Raw genomic sequence first — 14,721 nt, forward strand, 5'->3', positions numbered from 1 at the left:
AATCAGAGGGATACATCTACTACTATAGATAGTATCTACTATAGATAAAAATAGTAATATCTACCTGTGCTTAAATAGATATAGAATAAAAATGTTGATACTATATAAATTGGGAAGAAAATAAATGGAGTTAAAATGTTTTAATGTCCCTCATTAGTCAGGATTGCATGCTGTAATCACTAAACACTCAAAAGAGTAGTAACAAATCATAATTTCCAAGAAAATAGAGGGGAAAATGGGCTCATAAAAATAAACCAGTGAAAAAAGGTCATCTTTTCATAAATGGACTTGGGCAAATGGCTATTTGTATGAATAAAAAAGAAACCCAGAAGCTTGACTTCTACATAAAAATCAATTCCAGGCAGATTGTACTCTAAACCTGAAAGAAGAAACAATAACACTTACAGAAGATCATTTGGGAGAATGACTTCATGACCTTTGGATAGGTAAAGACTTTTTAAACAGGACAACCAAACACACACACACACACACACACACACACACACACGCACACACACACACACACACAGAAAAGATAAAAGAAAAGAAAAGGAAAAAATATTGTCAGAATTTGGTTGCACTGAAATTAGAAAATCCTTTTATTTGAACACACCATTAAGATACTGAGAGAGTGAAAAGGCTATATTTTGGGAGAAGATATTTACAACACAATGGTCCAGAAAAGTTCACATCTAGATTTGAAGAATTCCTGCAATGAATATTAAGAAGAAACAATCCAGTAGGAAACTCAACAAGGGACTTGAACAGACATTTTACAGAAAGGATATTCAAAATGCCAATAAATTAATGAAATGGTCTAGATAATATTAGTCATCAGAACTTCAAGGTTCTGATTTCCTGCAGTGCAGGAAATGTTTAATTTCTTTGCTCTCATGGTAGTTATGTGGGGGATCTCTGTAATAAGAGTCTGAGCTGTACTTTTTCATTTCTTACATGTTTCACAGTTAAAAGTAAGGTAAATAAACCAAACAATGACCTAGTATTGTGCTGACAGCAGATAAGATACTGGTCCTAAATTTTTAACGGAGACTTTCTCTGAAAGGTTCACTCCCTGTGTATAGCCTAAATAATGCGTTCACAGGGCTGCAGTCATAAAATGTCATAACGGGGAAATGGATATTGGTCCCACTTTTTGATGCCTATTTAACTTTGGCTAATTTTTAATTCCTTGGAGACTTGAGAGTTTTATAGGCATTACTTACTCAGTCATTACATGACTATTAGGTCAGTTTTTATTTAAAAATCTGACTTAAGGGATTGTGAAAAATATACACTTTGTGATTGTGAGAGAGCTAAGCTATATTTGCAGAACAGGGTTAGGACTGGTATTGTTTGTGGGCACCACAAAGGAAAGGCAATCAGAGCAGACTTTTGTGTCCTCAGAGATATTTACAAGAATTCTTTTAACTTACTGTAATCAAAATGCAAGGTGGGTTTCCTAGTTTGTGTCAGTATATCACAAAACAAATCCCATGTTCTAGTATCACACTTTAAAGCTACTGCATTTTTTTCAGTACATATAGTCTATGTCATTTGAGTGCTGATAATTGTAATGAAAAAAAATTTTTAAGAGAAAGATCCTTATGATGAGAGTCAATTGTTGTATTGGAGAATGGCCTGTTGTCTTGATATATGAGTACTCTGGCCATCTAAATTGTTACCATAAATTCAAAACTTAGTATATTTAACTTAAAATTGATAATGGCAGATTGATTCTGCTGACACTTTACTGGTCATCCCATGCCTTATAAATGCAAATTTTATATGCAGCTTTAACATAATATGTGTTTGTTGAGCCTCCAACATGTGGACTTGAATATATCAGTGCTGGAAAATTCAGCGTCTATGAACATAATATATAAGGAGATATACACACAGGCACATATATTGTGACCATGGGTTGAAGATCTTGCCTGTGCTCTGCTCAACACTTTACGTACCCTGCCCTTATCCCCAGAATGACCTTACAAGATGGTCATTGTTATTGCCTTTTTAGAGAAAAGGATACTGAGGCTCAGAGAGGTTAAGTTACATTCCAAGACCACAAAACTAAGTGACAATGGCCATGGAAAATCAAAATAGAGTTTTACCGTATGGCTCCCAGGTATATAACAAACATCTGGTTTTTGGCTTGTCCAACTCTGTCTAAGCTGCACATTTGCTTTAAAAGACTCAATCTATTTGTGTCTCAATAAGGATATGATGTCTATCCTTCTAAATGGAAGTAAAGGCTAAATCTGCACTGCCACAAAATCGGGGAATGATTTGACCACCAGTTGCACAGAAAATAAATGTTTCCTAAGCAAGATTCAAATACTGTAGTGAGTTCTACACTGGATGAGGCAGGGCTTGCTTCCTAATGGCATTTTCCTTTGAAATAGTGGCTCAGGGAACGTCAGAGAGAAAGAGATGAGCTGGAGTGGAGCTGTTTGGGGTGAATGAGATGCAGTGTGTGCCAAGCTCCTACCTTCTGATTGATTTTCATTGTCTCTTCTGTGTGGTAGAGAAGGAGCTTTTCGCCGGAAGAAGTCAGGTTAACGTACACCTGGAGGCAGGGGTACTGAGAGAGTTTCCAGCAGTCTGGACCACAGCTGAAGGAGCAGTTAAATGTTTCTGTGATGGTTGCATTCAGCAAGGTGCATTGAGCCTCTTCGGTCCACACGCTACAGAGAGAGGGCGAGAGTAAGCACAGGCCCAAATGCCAATGGCAAAGAAGGTGTAATGGGAGGGGATAATTTGTCAGGAACTTGACCTGAAAAATCTTCCAAATCTGTAACACAACCTACTTGTTAACATGTATGCCTTTGAATAGAGCAGCCTTAGGCTAACTACGATATAAACATAGATAAACTTTGCCTGGCATCTGAGAACTTTTCCAGTGACTTCCTTCGGATTTAGTATCATCTTCTCCAATGCTTGCTTTAAGTTATATATTTTTTCCTCATCAGATTCACTGGTAAGCATAAGGCATCTTTTTGAATCACAACCTGCACCCAACCCTGAATCTTTACATTGTAAGCAGCTTCCAGCCATGCCCTGGTCCTCACCTCATGATGTCTGCCCAGTTTGTAGGCAGAGAGGTATAAGGGAGAAGGGGAGGAGAGAGGGCGAAAGAGTGGAGGAGCTTGAGGTCCAATGTGACAGATGGAAGGACAGTGATAGATTTCTTTAAGGGAGAAAAGTTAACTCCACCTTTTGGTTATACCAAGAGCAATCATTTGTTGCATCCCCCTTAACCCTAATGAGTGCTTTACATATACTATCTTCTTTTGTTTTCCCAACAACCCTGTAGATTGGGTATTAATTCCTTCTAAAAGTGAGTGAATTGATGGTCAGAGAAACCAAATAACATGCAAGGACACTCAGCTAGTGTCTCTAATGCGCAGGCTCATTCCATGGTGCTGTGCTGCTGCCCACAAACACAGTGGACAAGAGGCCCTTCTGTGCAGATTAAGGGGCTCCTATCTGTGCCCTGGGACTCTCAATTAGAAAGATTAAACAAACAAAAACCCTTCCAGCTGCCCATTGGTTAGCTTTTCATTCTGAAATATTTATAATTTTATGATAAAGGGTAATATTTGTGATTAGGAAGTAACACACCCAGAATCAATGTTTTGCTTCTAGATATAAGGTGATTACTATAGTGGTCAGAAAACAGCATGTTTCTTTGAAAATTAATAACCCTTCTTTTTGCTGGACATGTGTTGACAGGGCCCCCTTTTCATGTCCAGTTTTATGTCAGGGCCAGGATACTAGCCCTGACTGCCTCTAAGGTGGCAAATTGTATTTTCCTGTAATGTGGGTGGTCAGATTTTGCTTACACGAGGAGGAAAAAAATCTTAGATGGTTCTCAGCAGATGTGAGTATCTGAAAGCAGTTTTGAAATCAGTGAACTCTTGGGGCCTGAGGCATCAGCGCCTTCATTGAGAAGGAGCACAGCTGAAGGCATCAGAGAAACAGAGCAGAGCAGCCACAAATGGGAAAGATGCTGCCTTAATTTTAGTAAATTACTGTGTTTCAGCTGGATGTTGCTTCTAAAATGAAAGTATTAACTTAGGTGGGGAAATGAGTGCCACAAAATGGTTTGATTGTCTTTTGGATTTAAACCTCAATTTTTCATTTGAAAGAGCCTCGTTACTTTAAGCTGAAGCACTGTGAGACTTACCCTGTTAGTTATAGCAATGCTGGGTTTTCCTGTGCTCACAGTGTCCAATTTATGGACAACAGTTAGCTAGAGAGGTTGTGGAGATTTATCATGTGGCTTACGCAGGAGGGAACACACTTGCCATCTCAGTATTTAATTACTTCTTTATATTTTTGGTAAACCTAGTGCAAATAAGAAATGTTTAAAATCTGTTTTTTCTTTTTTAGAAGTTGGTGCATAGCAGTGTTTCTCAGCCTTGATAGCATATTAGAATCACCTGGGGGAACTTAAAAAGATACTGGTGACTGGGTCCCACCCCAGACCAATTAAATCTGACCCTCTGGAATGATGGTGATGGGACCTGGGTATCAGTATTTTTAGTCTCTCAGGAAGTTAAAATGTGCGGTTGAGAACCATTAATGTGTGGGGTGATGGAAGAGTGAGGTGGGATGGAAAAGCAGTGAGGGTGGAGAATGGACAGAGATGTGAAGAGGCAAGAATAGAGATTCTGGAATTAGCAGGTTGTAAGTCTGAATCTTGGCTCTGCCAATACTAAAGCTGTGTGACTTTGGGCAAATTACATCTATTTTAAGCCTCAGTTTTGCCATTTTCATGAGTATATGCCTACTTGCCTTATAGAATAGTTATGAGAATTAAACAAATAACATAATGCCAAGTCCCTGGCACGTAGTAGGTAGTTTATACCTACAGCTGTTTTTTAAAAATCATTGTTATTAAATAACATTATTGATAAATGTTATGTGCTAGGCACTGTTCAAAGTTCTTTTCAAGAAAGTAGGTAAAGAAGAGGACTTCAGGCTGGTCAAGATGGCAGAGTGGTAGGACCACGAGCTTGCCTCTCCTTGTGACTACAGTGTAACCACAACTGAATGCCAAACAACCATCGAGAAAAGATTGGAACCTAGCAAAAATATAAAGAGCGAACCACAGCAGGATGGTAGGAGGAGCGTGCTTGTGATATAATTGGGCCCCCTACCCCCCAGGTGGGCAACCCACAAGCTGAAGATTTGTTAAGTCGCAGAGGCCCTCCCGCAGGAGTGAGAGCTCTAAGCCCCATGTCAGGCTGCCCAGCTCGGGTCTCAGCATTGGGAAGAGAAGGAGACCCCAGGACACCTGGTTTTGAAGGCCAGTGGGGCTTGGCTCTGGGAGCCTCGTGGGACTGGGGGAAACTGAGAGGCGTACATGGAAACTCACATGCACCAGGTCCAAGGGCAGAGGCAATGATTTCATAGGAACCTGGGCCAGACCTGCCTACTGGATTTGGAGGGTCTCCTGGGGATGTAGGGGATGGCTGTGGGTCACTCAGGGGGCATAAAGCTGGTGGCAGACATTCCAGGAGTGTTAATCTACATGACTTTCCTGGAGGCTGATATCTTGATTGGATCATTAGCACCAAGACCTAGCTCCACCCAACAGCCTGTAGGGAAGCCTCAGGCCAAACAACAGACAGGGTGGGAACACAGCCACACCCATCATCAGACTTCCTAAGCCACAAAGGCCTCTAGACACAGCCCTGCCCACCAGAGGTCCAGGACAAAGCTTCACCCAGCAGTGGGCAGGCACCTGCTCCTCCTGTCAGGAAACCTGCATAAGCCTCTAGTCCAGCCTCATCCACCAGAGGCAGATACTAGGAATAAGAAAACAATAATCCCAAAGCCTGTGGAAGGAATCCACAAACACATAAAAAGATGAGGTGGCAAAGGAATACCTCCCAGGCCAAGGCAAAAGATAAAATCCCAGAAGAAGAAATAAGTGATGAGGTGATAGCTAATTTATCTGAGAAAGAGTTTAAGGTAATGATAGTGAAGATGTTCAGAGAAGTCAAGAGGAGTATAGATGCACAAAGTGAAGTTTTTAGCAAAGAGCTGGAAAATATCAAGAATACCCAAACAGAGTTGAAGAATAAAATCACTGAAATGAACAATACACAAGAAGGAACCAAGAATAGACTAAATGAGGCAGAAGAACGGATCGGTGAGCTAGAAGACAGATTAGTGGAAATCACTACTTCAGAACAGAAAAAAGAAAAAAGAATAAACAGGAATGAGGATAGTTTAAGAGAACTCTCGGACAACATGAACCACTCTAATATTCGCAATGTAAGGGGTCCCAGAAAGAGAAGAGAAAGAGAAAGGACCTGAGAAAAATTTTGGAGAGATAATAACAGAAAAATTCCCCAACTTGGGAAAGGAAACAGTCACCCAGGTCCTGGAAGTGCAGAGAGTACCACACAGAATCAACCCAAAGAGGAACACACCAAGGCACATACTCATCAAATTTACAACAATTAAGGACAAGAAGAAAATATTACAATTAGCAAGAGAAAAGCAACGAATAACATACAAGGGAACTCCCATAAGGTTATCAGCTGATTTTTCAACAGAAACTCTACAGGCCAGAAGGGAGTGGCGTGATATATTTAAAGTGATGCAAGGGGGAAACTTAACCAAGAATACTCTATCCAGCAAGGCTCTCATTCATACTTGATGGAGAAATCAAAAGCTTCACAGATAAACAAAAGCTGAAAGATTTCAGCACCACCAAACCAGCCTTACAACAAATGTTAAAGGACTTTCTCTAGTCATCAAACCATAAGAAAAGAGAACACAAAGAAGAAAGAGAAAAAAAGAGACCTACAAAAGATTGCTTTGGCTGTCTGAGGCCTTCTGTGGTTGCTTATAAATTTTGGAATTGTTTGTTCTAGTTCTGTGAGGAATGTCGTGAGTATTTTGACAGGGGTTGCATTGGATCTGTGGATTGCTTTGGGTAGCGTGGCCATTTTGATAGTGTTGATTCTCCCAATCCAAGAGCACAAGAAATCTTTCCATTTCTTTGTGTCATTTCAGTTTTCAGAGTATAGGTAACCTCCTTGGTTAAGTTTATTTCTAGATATTTTGTTGTATTTTGATGTTTTTGATGCCAGTTATAAAATTCTGGTTTTTGAAGTGGAAAAAAAAAGTGAATGAAGGGCAGCAAATGGCAAAGTCATCTTTTTTATAGGTGAGTTGTACTCCATTATATGTGTGTATGAGTGTGTGTGTGTGTGTGTGTATAAATATACTGCATCTTCATTATCTATTCAACTATTGATGTGCACTTAAGATGTTTCCATATCTTGGCAATTATAAATAATGTTGCTGTTAATAGCAGGGTGTATGTATCTTTTTGAGTTAATCCTTATTGTGTGGTTGGCTTTATTCCTTTGATAACTATGTAAGTTTAAGAAGCTAAAGCTCTAAACATTCTTAGAAACAATGAACAGTACATATATGTAAATTTAAAAACATATGTGCAGTAAAAAAAAGATCTATCAAGCCATGAAAGACATTGAAGAAACTTAAAAGACGGATTACTAAATGAAAGAAGCCAGTCTGAAAAGGCTACAAACTGTACGACTCCAACCAAATGACATTCTGGAAAAGGCACAGCTACAGAAACAGTAAAAAGGTCATGGTTTCCAGGGGTTTGGGGAGAGGGAGGGAGGGAGGAATGAATAGATGGAGCACAAGGGACTTTTAGGGCAATGAAATTATTCTGTATGATACTATAGTGGTGCCTACATGTCATTATGCAGTTCTCAAAGCCCATAGAATGTTCAACATCAAGAGTGAACCCTAATGTAAACTATGGACTTTGGTTGATAATAATGTATCCATGTTGATTCATCGATTGTACCAAATATGCCACACTGATGAGGGATATTCAGGGTAGGGGAGAAAAATGTGTGGATGGGGAGGGCTATGTGTGAACTTTATATTTTCTGCCCAATTCTGTTGTGAACCTGAAACTGTTCTAAAAGAATAAAGTCTATTAAAAAAAAAAAGAAGAAGAAGAGGACTTCAGGATAGGTAAGTTGTTGGGGAGGAGGGAAAAGGGAGACAAAAGACAGTGTCCCAACCACCCAGTGGCATTACCTCTGCATGTATGAGCGCAGGAGTGTGATTCCCAGCAGGAAGTACATCATGATGGAGCACACCATCATGGCCAGTCCTAGGAGAATGGCCCGGTCCTCTCCTGCTTTCAGTGCTGTGACAGTTTTCCTTTTGTCCAGGAGGTCGTGGTCCCTGATTTTTTGGTAAATATTTCTGAGATTGAAAATAATACAGTCTTATGTGATGTCCACAGTTAATTATCATACCCCTAGAGAGTAAATATCTGCCCAGGCCTTCCTAGTACAGAGAGGCTGAGAGGGGCCCTCCAAACCCACCTGAGTGCAATTGGATCCCAGCATGTGACCATTATCTCCCAACACACACACACACACACACACACACACACACAGAGCATTAATTCAAATAAATGGCAACATATTTCAGGAATCTGTCAGCTTAATACCTTATTTCCCCTCAGTAGTAATAGAAGTTAGCCTGGTTAACATTTTCCTCAAGCTTACAGTTGCTTAGGGCTCTGTCGGCTTGAGATTTATGAGAAATGAGATGTCCAGTGGTGACCCAGCCTTCTTTTCTTGTATGGTTAACACTTCAGTGAGTTTAGAAAAATGTCTGTCAAATCAAGACCACACTCCATAAATCTGGAAATTTTATTAGTTGTTTTTTTTGTTTTTGTTTTTGTTTTTTTGAGCAGCAATCTACGGTAAGAAAAAACAGATTGGCATTAAACTGTCTCCTAGGTCAAAACCTGATTTAATGGCGTACTAGCTGTATGATCTCTACAAATTCCTCAGTCTTTCTCATTCCCTTGTGAAATGGAAGTAATATGTGTAACTACATTGTTGTGGTTAAATGAGATGACATAAGTAGATTATCCAGGAGAATGACTGACATGATGTATTTAATAAATGTTCCCATTAAAAAATGGTGTGGGGAGCTACAGCTTCCTGACATGGACATTAGAACATCCAAAAATCGCTACTATTCTTCAAAGAATTTCTAAAGGACAGAATGGCAAGGAAGTGAATAATATGGAAATCTTATGAGTGGAGGGTTGGATTTGAAACAAGATCTGGAGGAGAAGGTAGAAAAGAAGTGAGGAATTGCAGGAGTGCTGGCTGGTTAGAGAGGTACATGAGAAGCATGGGAAGGAAGGCAGTGCTCAGGGATCCTGGCAAGGCAGGCAACAACCAAGGAGCTGTGGGGATCTCCTTCAGTTTCTATTTTGAGAAGGGAGCTTTGGATTGCAAGGGTGTGGGAGTGGGGAGCTGTTGGCTTTTAGGGCCTGGGAACGGAGAGGAGGACAAATAGAATGCTGAAAATGGAGAAGGAAACTCTTAGGCCATTTTTATTTTAAGCTTCAGACAGAAAGCCAACTAAACAAAAGGCAAACTTCAGATTTTTCCTTTGAAATTTTCATCGCTAGTCATTCTTGTTGCTTGAAAAAGAAACCAGAGTAGAATCTAGTGTAGAACTTTGCAGGGGAGGAAAGTGATGCCTGTTACTTGTACAATTGTCTGTATATTCAGGGCTTCTATTCAGTTTCATGCTCCAGGATGCCCTTACGGGGTTTTTGGTGGATATACATTCTGGAGGACTGGTTCATTATGGGCTGGTTGTTAGATATTTTGATTCCCTCTGGAGGTGTGAGAATGTGTATGGACTTAATATATTTCTATAAGGTTTTAAGGTAGAGTATTTATTAATCCAGTTATTAGAGTGTAAAGTTAACCAATTAGATGATGATGATGATGATGATGATGATTTAGTTCTCTTCATGAAATAGTTAATACAAATCTTACGTGAGGGGCCTCTGTAGTGTAAGAATCATAGCTAAATAGAGGCTTTGTTCCTCATCTTTTCATGGCCATGTCTTTCCTGGCTGCCTCCCACCCTCACTCACTCTTGGCCACTCCCTCTCATGGCCAGAATCTCTAAGAGTCCATCTTTTTCATTACTCTCCAGCTCCCAAGCCCAATGCCCCTGGACCAGCTGGCCTGCCCTGCTTTTGACTTCTGTGGGCTGGCCACCACCCATGTCTAAGTTCCTATTCTTTTCTGAGATTTTCTTTGGAAATGTGGGATATATCAAAGCTCTTAAACTTGATCCTTTATGAACCTGAATGAAAAAAAATAAATCAGTGCCCATTCACAGCTAAAGCCAGGTTTTTGAAGCAAGAAGAGACAGGCTGAGTCTGAGTGGTTTCAAAGACTTGCTGTAAAATAGTAATCTGATGCTACTTTGCTGTTATTATTTATCAAAATGTATTTAATTCCGGTGGCTAACATTGAGATTTGCATTTCCTGCAGGTGGAAGCCAGCAAGGAGGGAGCAATAGTCTCAATTCCAGAGTAGTAGGCTGTCACACCACATTACTTATGTCAGTCTATACCCATAAAAGAGACACAGTGTAATCAGTCAGTTATGTCACTAGAACAAGCAGCATATAAAAATGATTCAAGTGAGTAATTTAAAAACAAATCACAATTTGGAAATGGTTAACAAATGTTCTTCATGTGCTCTGGAATGTGTAGAGAAGAGGAAACATGATTGGTTTCCACACAGGCTAAAACACATCTGGGAAATCAGGATATTACTCAGCAAAATGAAAGTGAGTGAGTGAGGTGGGACATACTCATGTAATTCATCAATAGATGATAATTGGATTAATAGATAAAGAATGAATGAATGATTTGGAGGAACAAAAAGTTCAGTAAAAGTCCACAAACTTACCTTGAGTGCTGGTAACCTCTACTTACTGAGGCTATGGTCCCTAGCCAAAAGGAAGACTGACATAAAAATGTATCAACATAGGGTAGTAAATTCAATGAAGGAGCCATTTATAGAATCAGTAAAGTAAAGGAGTAGTTTTCCCAGCTTGAGGGAGCAGGACAGGGAGCAAAAAGGTTACAAAAGGCTTCCTGGAGGAGAAATGCCTTAAACAGAATCTTCAGGATGAATCAGATCTAAACAAACGAGACAGGGAATCAAGGGTATTTCGGACAGAAGGAATCACATAAACAAAAGGGTGGAGATTTGCAACTGTGTGGTGACTAACAGAAACTACACAAATTTCACTATTCCTGGGATGAGTGTGGGACAGAGGAAGTGGGGCAGATGAGTTTGGGAAGGTAGTAGGTCATAAAGGGTTTTGTAAGTAATTTAAAGATCTTTATCCTATAGTTAATGGGAAGCTGGCAGAGAGTGACATGGTCAGAACTGAGTTTCAGATTGATCACTCTGCCTGCAGGGTGGAGATCAGATTACAGATGGAACCAGATTTAAATTAGGAAGAATTATGGGATTATTAGTGTAGTGTTGGCAAAGGATGATGAGGGCTGGATCAGACTGAGGTAGAATAGATGGAAAGAAAAAGATGTATGTAGAAATATCTAGTGGATACAACTTCTGGATTTGCTGATTGAGAGAATATAGTGGATGGTGAGGATGTGAGAAAAAGGATGTAGTTTAGGTCTTCTGCCCATTTTTGGATTGGGTTGTTTGTTTCTTTCTTATTATGTTGTATGAGCTGCTTATATATTCTGGATATCAAGCCTTTGTTGGTTTCATCGTTTGCAAAAATTTTCTCCCATTCTGTAGATTGCCGTTTTGTTTTACTTACGGTTTCCTTTGCTGTGCAGAAGCTTGTAAGTTTAATTAGGTTCCATTTGTTTATTCTTGTTTTTATTTCTATTGCTTGGGTAGACTGCCCTAGGAGAACATTTTTGAAATATATACGAGATAATGTTTTGCCTGTGTTTTCTTCTAGGAGGTTTATTGTATCTTGTCTTTATATTTAAGTCTTTGATCCATTTTGAGTTTATTTTTGTTTATGGTGTAAGAGAGTGTTCTAGCTTCATTAATTTACATTGTTGCTGTCCAGTTTTCCCAACACCATTTGCTGAAGAGACTGTCTTTATTCCATTGTATATTCTTGCCTCCTTTGTTGAAGATTGGTTGACTAAAAGTTTGTGGGTTCACTTCTGGGCTCTCTGTTCTGTTCCATTGGTCCGTATGTCTGTTTTTGTACCAATACCATGCTGTCTTGATTACTGTAGCCCTATAGTATTGTCTGAAGTCTGGAAGAGTTATTCCTCCAGCCTCTTTCTTTTTCTTCAGTAATGCTTGGCAATTTTAGGTCCTAGGTCTTTTGTGGTTCCATATAAAGTTTATTATGATTTGTTCTAGTTCTGTGAAATATGTCCTGGGTAATTTGATAGGGATTGCATTAAATCTGTAGATTGCCTTGGGCAGTGTGACCATTTTAACAATATTGATTCTTCCAATCCAGGAGCATGGGATATCTTTCCATTTTTTTAAGTCTTCTTGAATTTCCTTCATCAATGGTTTATAGTTTTTTGTGTATAAGTCTTTCACCTCCTTGGTTAGATTTATTCCTAGATATTTTATTACTTTGGGTGTTATTTTAAAGGGGATTGTTTCTTTACTTTCTTTTTCTGTTGATTCATCATTAGTGTAAAGAAATGCAACTGATTTTTGATCATTAATCTTTAACCTGCTACCTTGCTGAATTCCAAAAATGGGCAGAAGACCTAAACAAGCAATTCTCCAAGGAAGAAATACAAATGATCAATAGGCACATGAAAGAATGCTCAATATCACTAATTATCAGAGAAATGCAAATCAAAACTACAATGAGGTATCACCTCACACCAGCCAGAATGGCCATCATTCAAAAGTCCACAAATGACAAATGCTGAAGAGGCTGTGGAGAAAAGGGAACCGTCCTACACTGCTGGTGGGAATGCAGTTTGGTGCAGCCACTGTGGAAAACAGTATGGAGATTCCTCAAAAAACTAGGAATAGACTTACCATATGACCCAGGAATCCTGCTCCTGGGCATATATCCAGAAGGAACCCTACTTCAAAAAGACACCTGCACCCCAGTATTCATAGCAGCACTATTTACAATAGCCAAGACATGGAAACTGCCTAAATGTCCATCAACAGATGACTGGATAAAGAAGAAGTGGTATATTTATACAATGGAATACTATTCAGCCATAAAAATGATGACATAATGCCATTTACAGAAACATGGATGGACCTGGAGAATGTCATTCTAAGTGAAGTAAGCCAGAAAGAGAAAGAAAAATACCATGTGAGATCATTTATATGTGGAATCTAAAAAAAAAAAAAAAAGAACATAAATACAAAACAGAAACAGACACTCATAGACATAGAATACAAACTTGTGGTTGCCAAGGGGGCGAGGGGTGGGAAGGGACAGACTGGGATTTCAAAATTTGTAGATACTGACAGGTATATGCAGAATGGATAAACAAGATTATACTGTATAACACAGGGAATTATATACAAGATCATTTGGTAGCTCACAGCAAAAAAAAAAATGTGACAGTGAATATATGTATGTTCATGTATAACTGAAAAACTGCTCTACACTGGAATTTAACACAACATTGTAAAATGACTATAACTCAATAAAAAATATTAAAAAAAAAAAAAGGATGTAGTTTAGATTTATGCCCAAGAATTTGACTTGGACAACTAGGGAAATGGTAGAGGGTTTTAAAACAGGGATCCTTATTTCCCTGCTCTTCAGGTTCCTAAGAGGGGATTTTTGCTGCCCTGGCTAAGAATGGAGAGGCGGATTGTGTATTTATAGTTTCATTCCCCCAAAACATAGTGTCCTGAGCTCAGGTGAGGACTGACTAATCTGACTGGTGAAATAGACCAAAGTCTGACAGTCAGAGGCCCTGTCTACATTTTGGGTGAGTTTGAAGGTACACTGTTCATGGGAGGCACATTGTTTTCCCCATCCTTTTGGACTTGCCTTTGTTCAGGCCTGGTGTGCTTTGGCTTTCCCATCTCCAGGTAATAAGCCCCAGTTAGGGATGGGAGTGTCCACAGTTTAAGACTAAGTGGGTTAGCGAGGTGTCCCTCCCATGCTCAGTTCCCTTCAAAGATAGGGGGAAGGATCACCATGCTGTATTTTGGGCCTCAGGCCTAAACATCACCCTTCATACTAGGAAGCCGTGTACTTTGAAGGTTACTGTACCACTACTAACAGAATGGATTGTTCATCTTCCTTTGGCTCTTTGTGTCTATTCTCTGTGAATCTATTTAAAAAGGGGTGTTGGGGGATTAGAAATAAGGGAATGAAGGCTAGTATATTTCACTGAAGTAGAGCTCTCAGGAGGAATTATGAGTCTGGGGCATGACTACAAATTCAGTTTTGAATACAGGAGATTTTCAACAGTAGGTATAGAGCAGGAATTTGGATTTATAAGTCTGAAGCAGATCTAGCCTTGGCATGTCCTGGCAAGGCTGTATGTTTAAGCTCTGTTGGTGAACCATGAATCAATACGGTGGATACAAATCAACATTTATACTTGTTGACAATCTTTTCTACATATGCAGGGAGCATTCTGCCCAAATTCCTTTGGAGAATGTGAGTTACTAATAAAACTACAAGGCAAAACCAAGTATAACAAAATATTTTGCATAAAAAACTAATTATCCAATAAAACTTGATTTTTACCTCAGGCAAAAATCAACACACTGCAGTTTTATTTCAAGCTCCATATTTGGATAGTTTCTTAAAGTTTGACATTAGTCCTGTGGCTCATAAGCAAATTATGTATGAGGTTATGCATATACAAAC

At 39.3% G+C, this 14,721-nt stretch overlaps 1 protein-coding gene and 1 long non-coding RNA gene across 6 annotated transcripts in view; one reads left to right on the forward strand and one right to left on the reverse strand.

The window, feature by feature from the left end:
• LOC116664975 overlaps nt 1–14,721 on the forward strand; it is a 182,362-nt gene that overhangs the window by 54,585 nt on the left and 113,056 nt on the right. The gene's annotated exons all lie outside the window — the stretch shown is intronic.
• Nucleotides 1–14,721, reverse strand: part of KCNMB2 (potassium calcium-activated channel subfamily M regulatory beta subunit 2) — a 229,831-nt gene that overhangs the window by 9,769 nt on the left and 205,341 nt on the right. For all 5 annotated transcript variants that reach the window (XM_006183778.2, XM_032483962.1, XM_032483971.1 and 2 more), the window contains 2 exons: nt 8,101–8,271; nt 2,489–2,684 (listed from right to left, as the gene is read on the reverse strand). In XM_006183778.2, the coding sequence (XP_006183840.1) occupies nt 2,489–2,684; nt 8,101–8,271 (367 nt within the window). The remainder of the gene's footprint in view (nt 1–2,488; nt 2,685–8,100; nt 8,272–14,721) is intronic.

Source organism: Camelus ferus, chromosome 1 (genome assembly GCF_009834535.1).
Source record: "Camelus ferus isolate YT-003-E chromosome 1, BCGSAC_Cfer_1.0, whole genome shotgun sequence".
Taxonomy (NCBI): Eukaryota; Metazoa; Chordata; class Mammalia; order Artiodactyla; family Camelidae; genus Camelus; species Camelus ferus.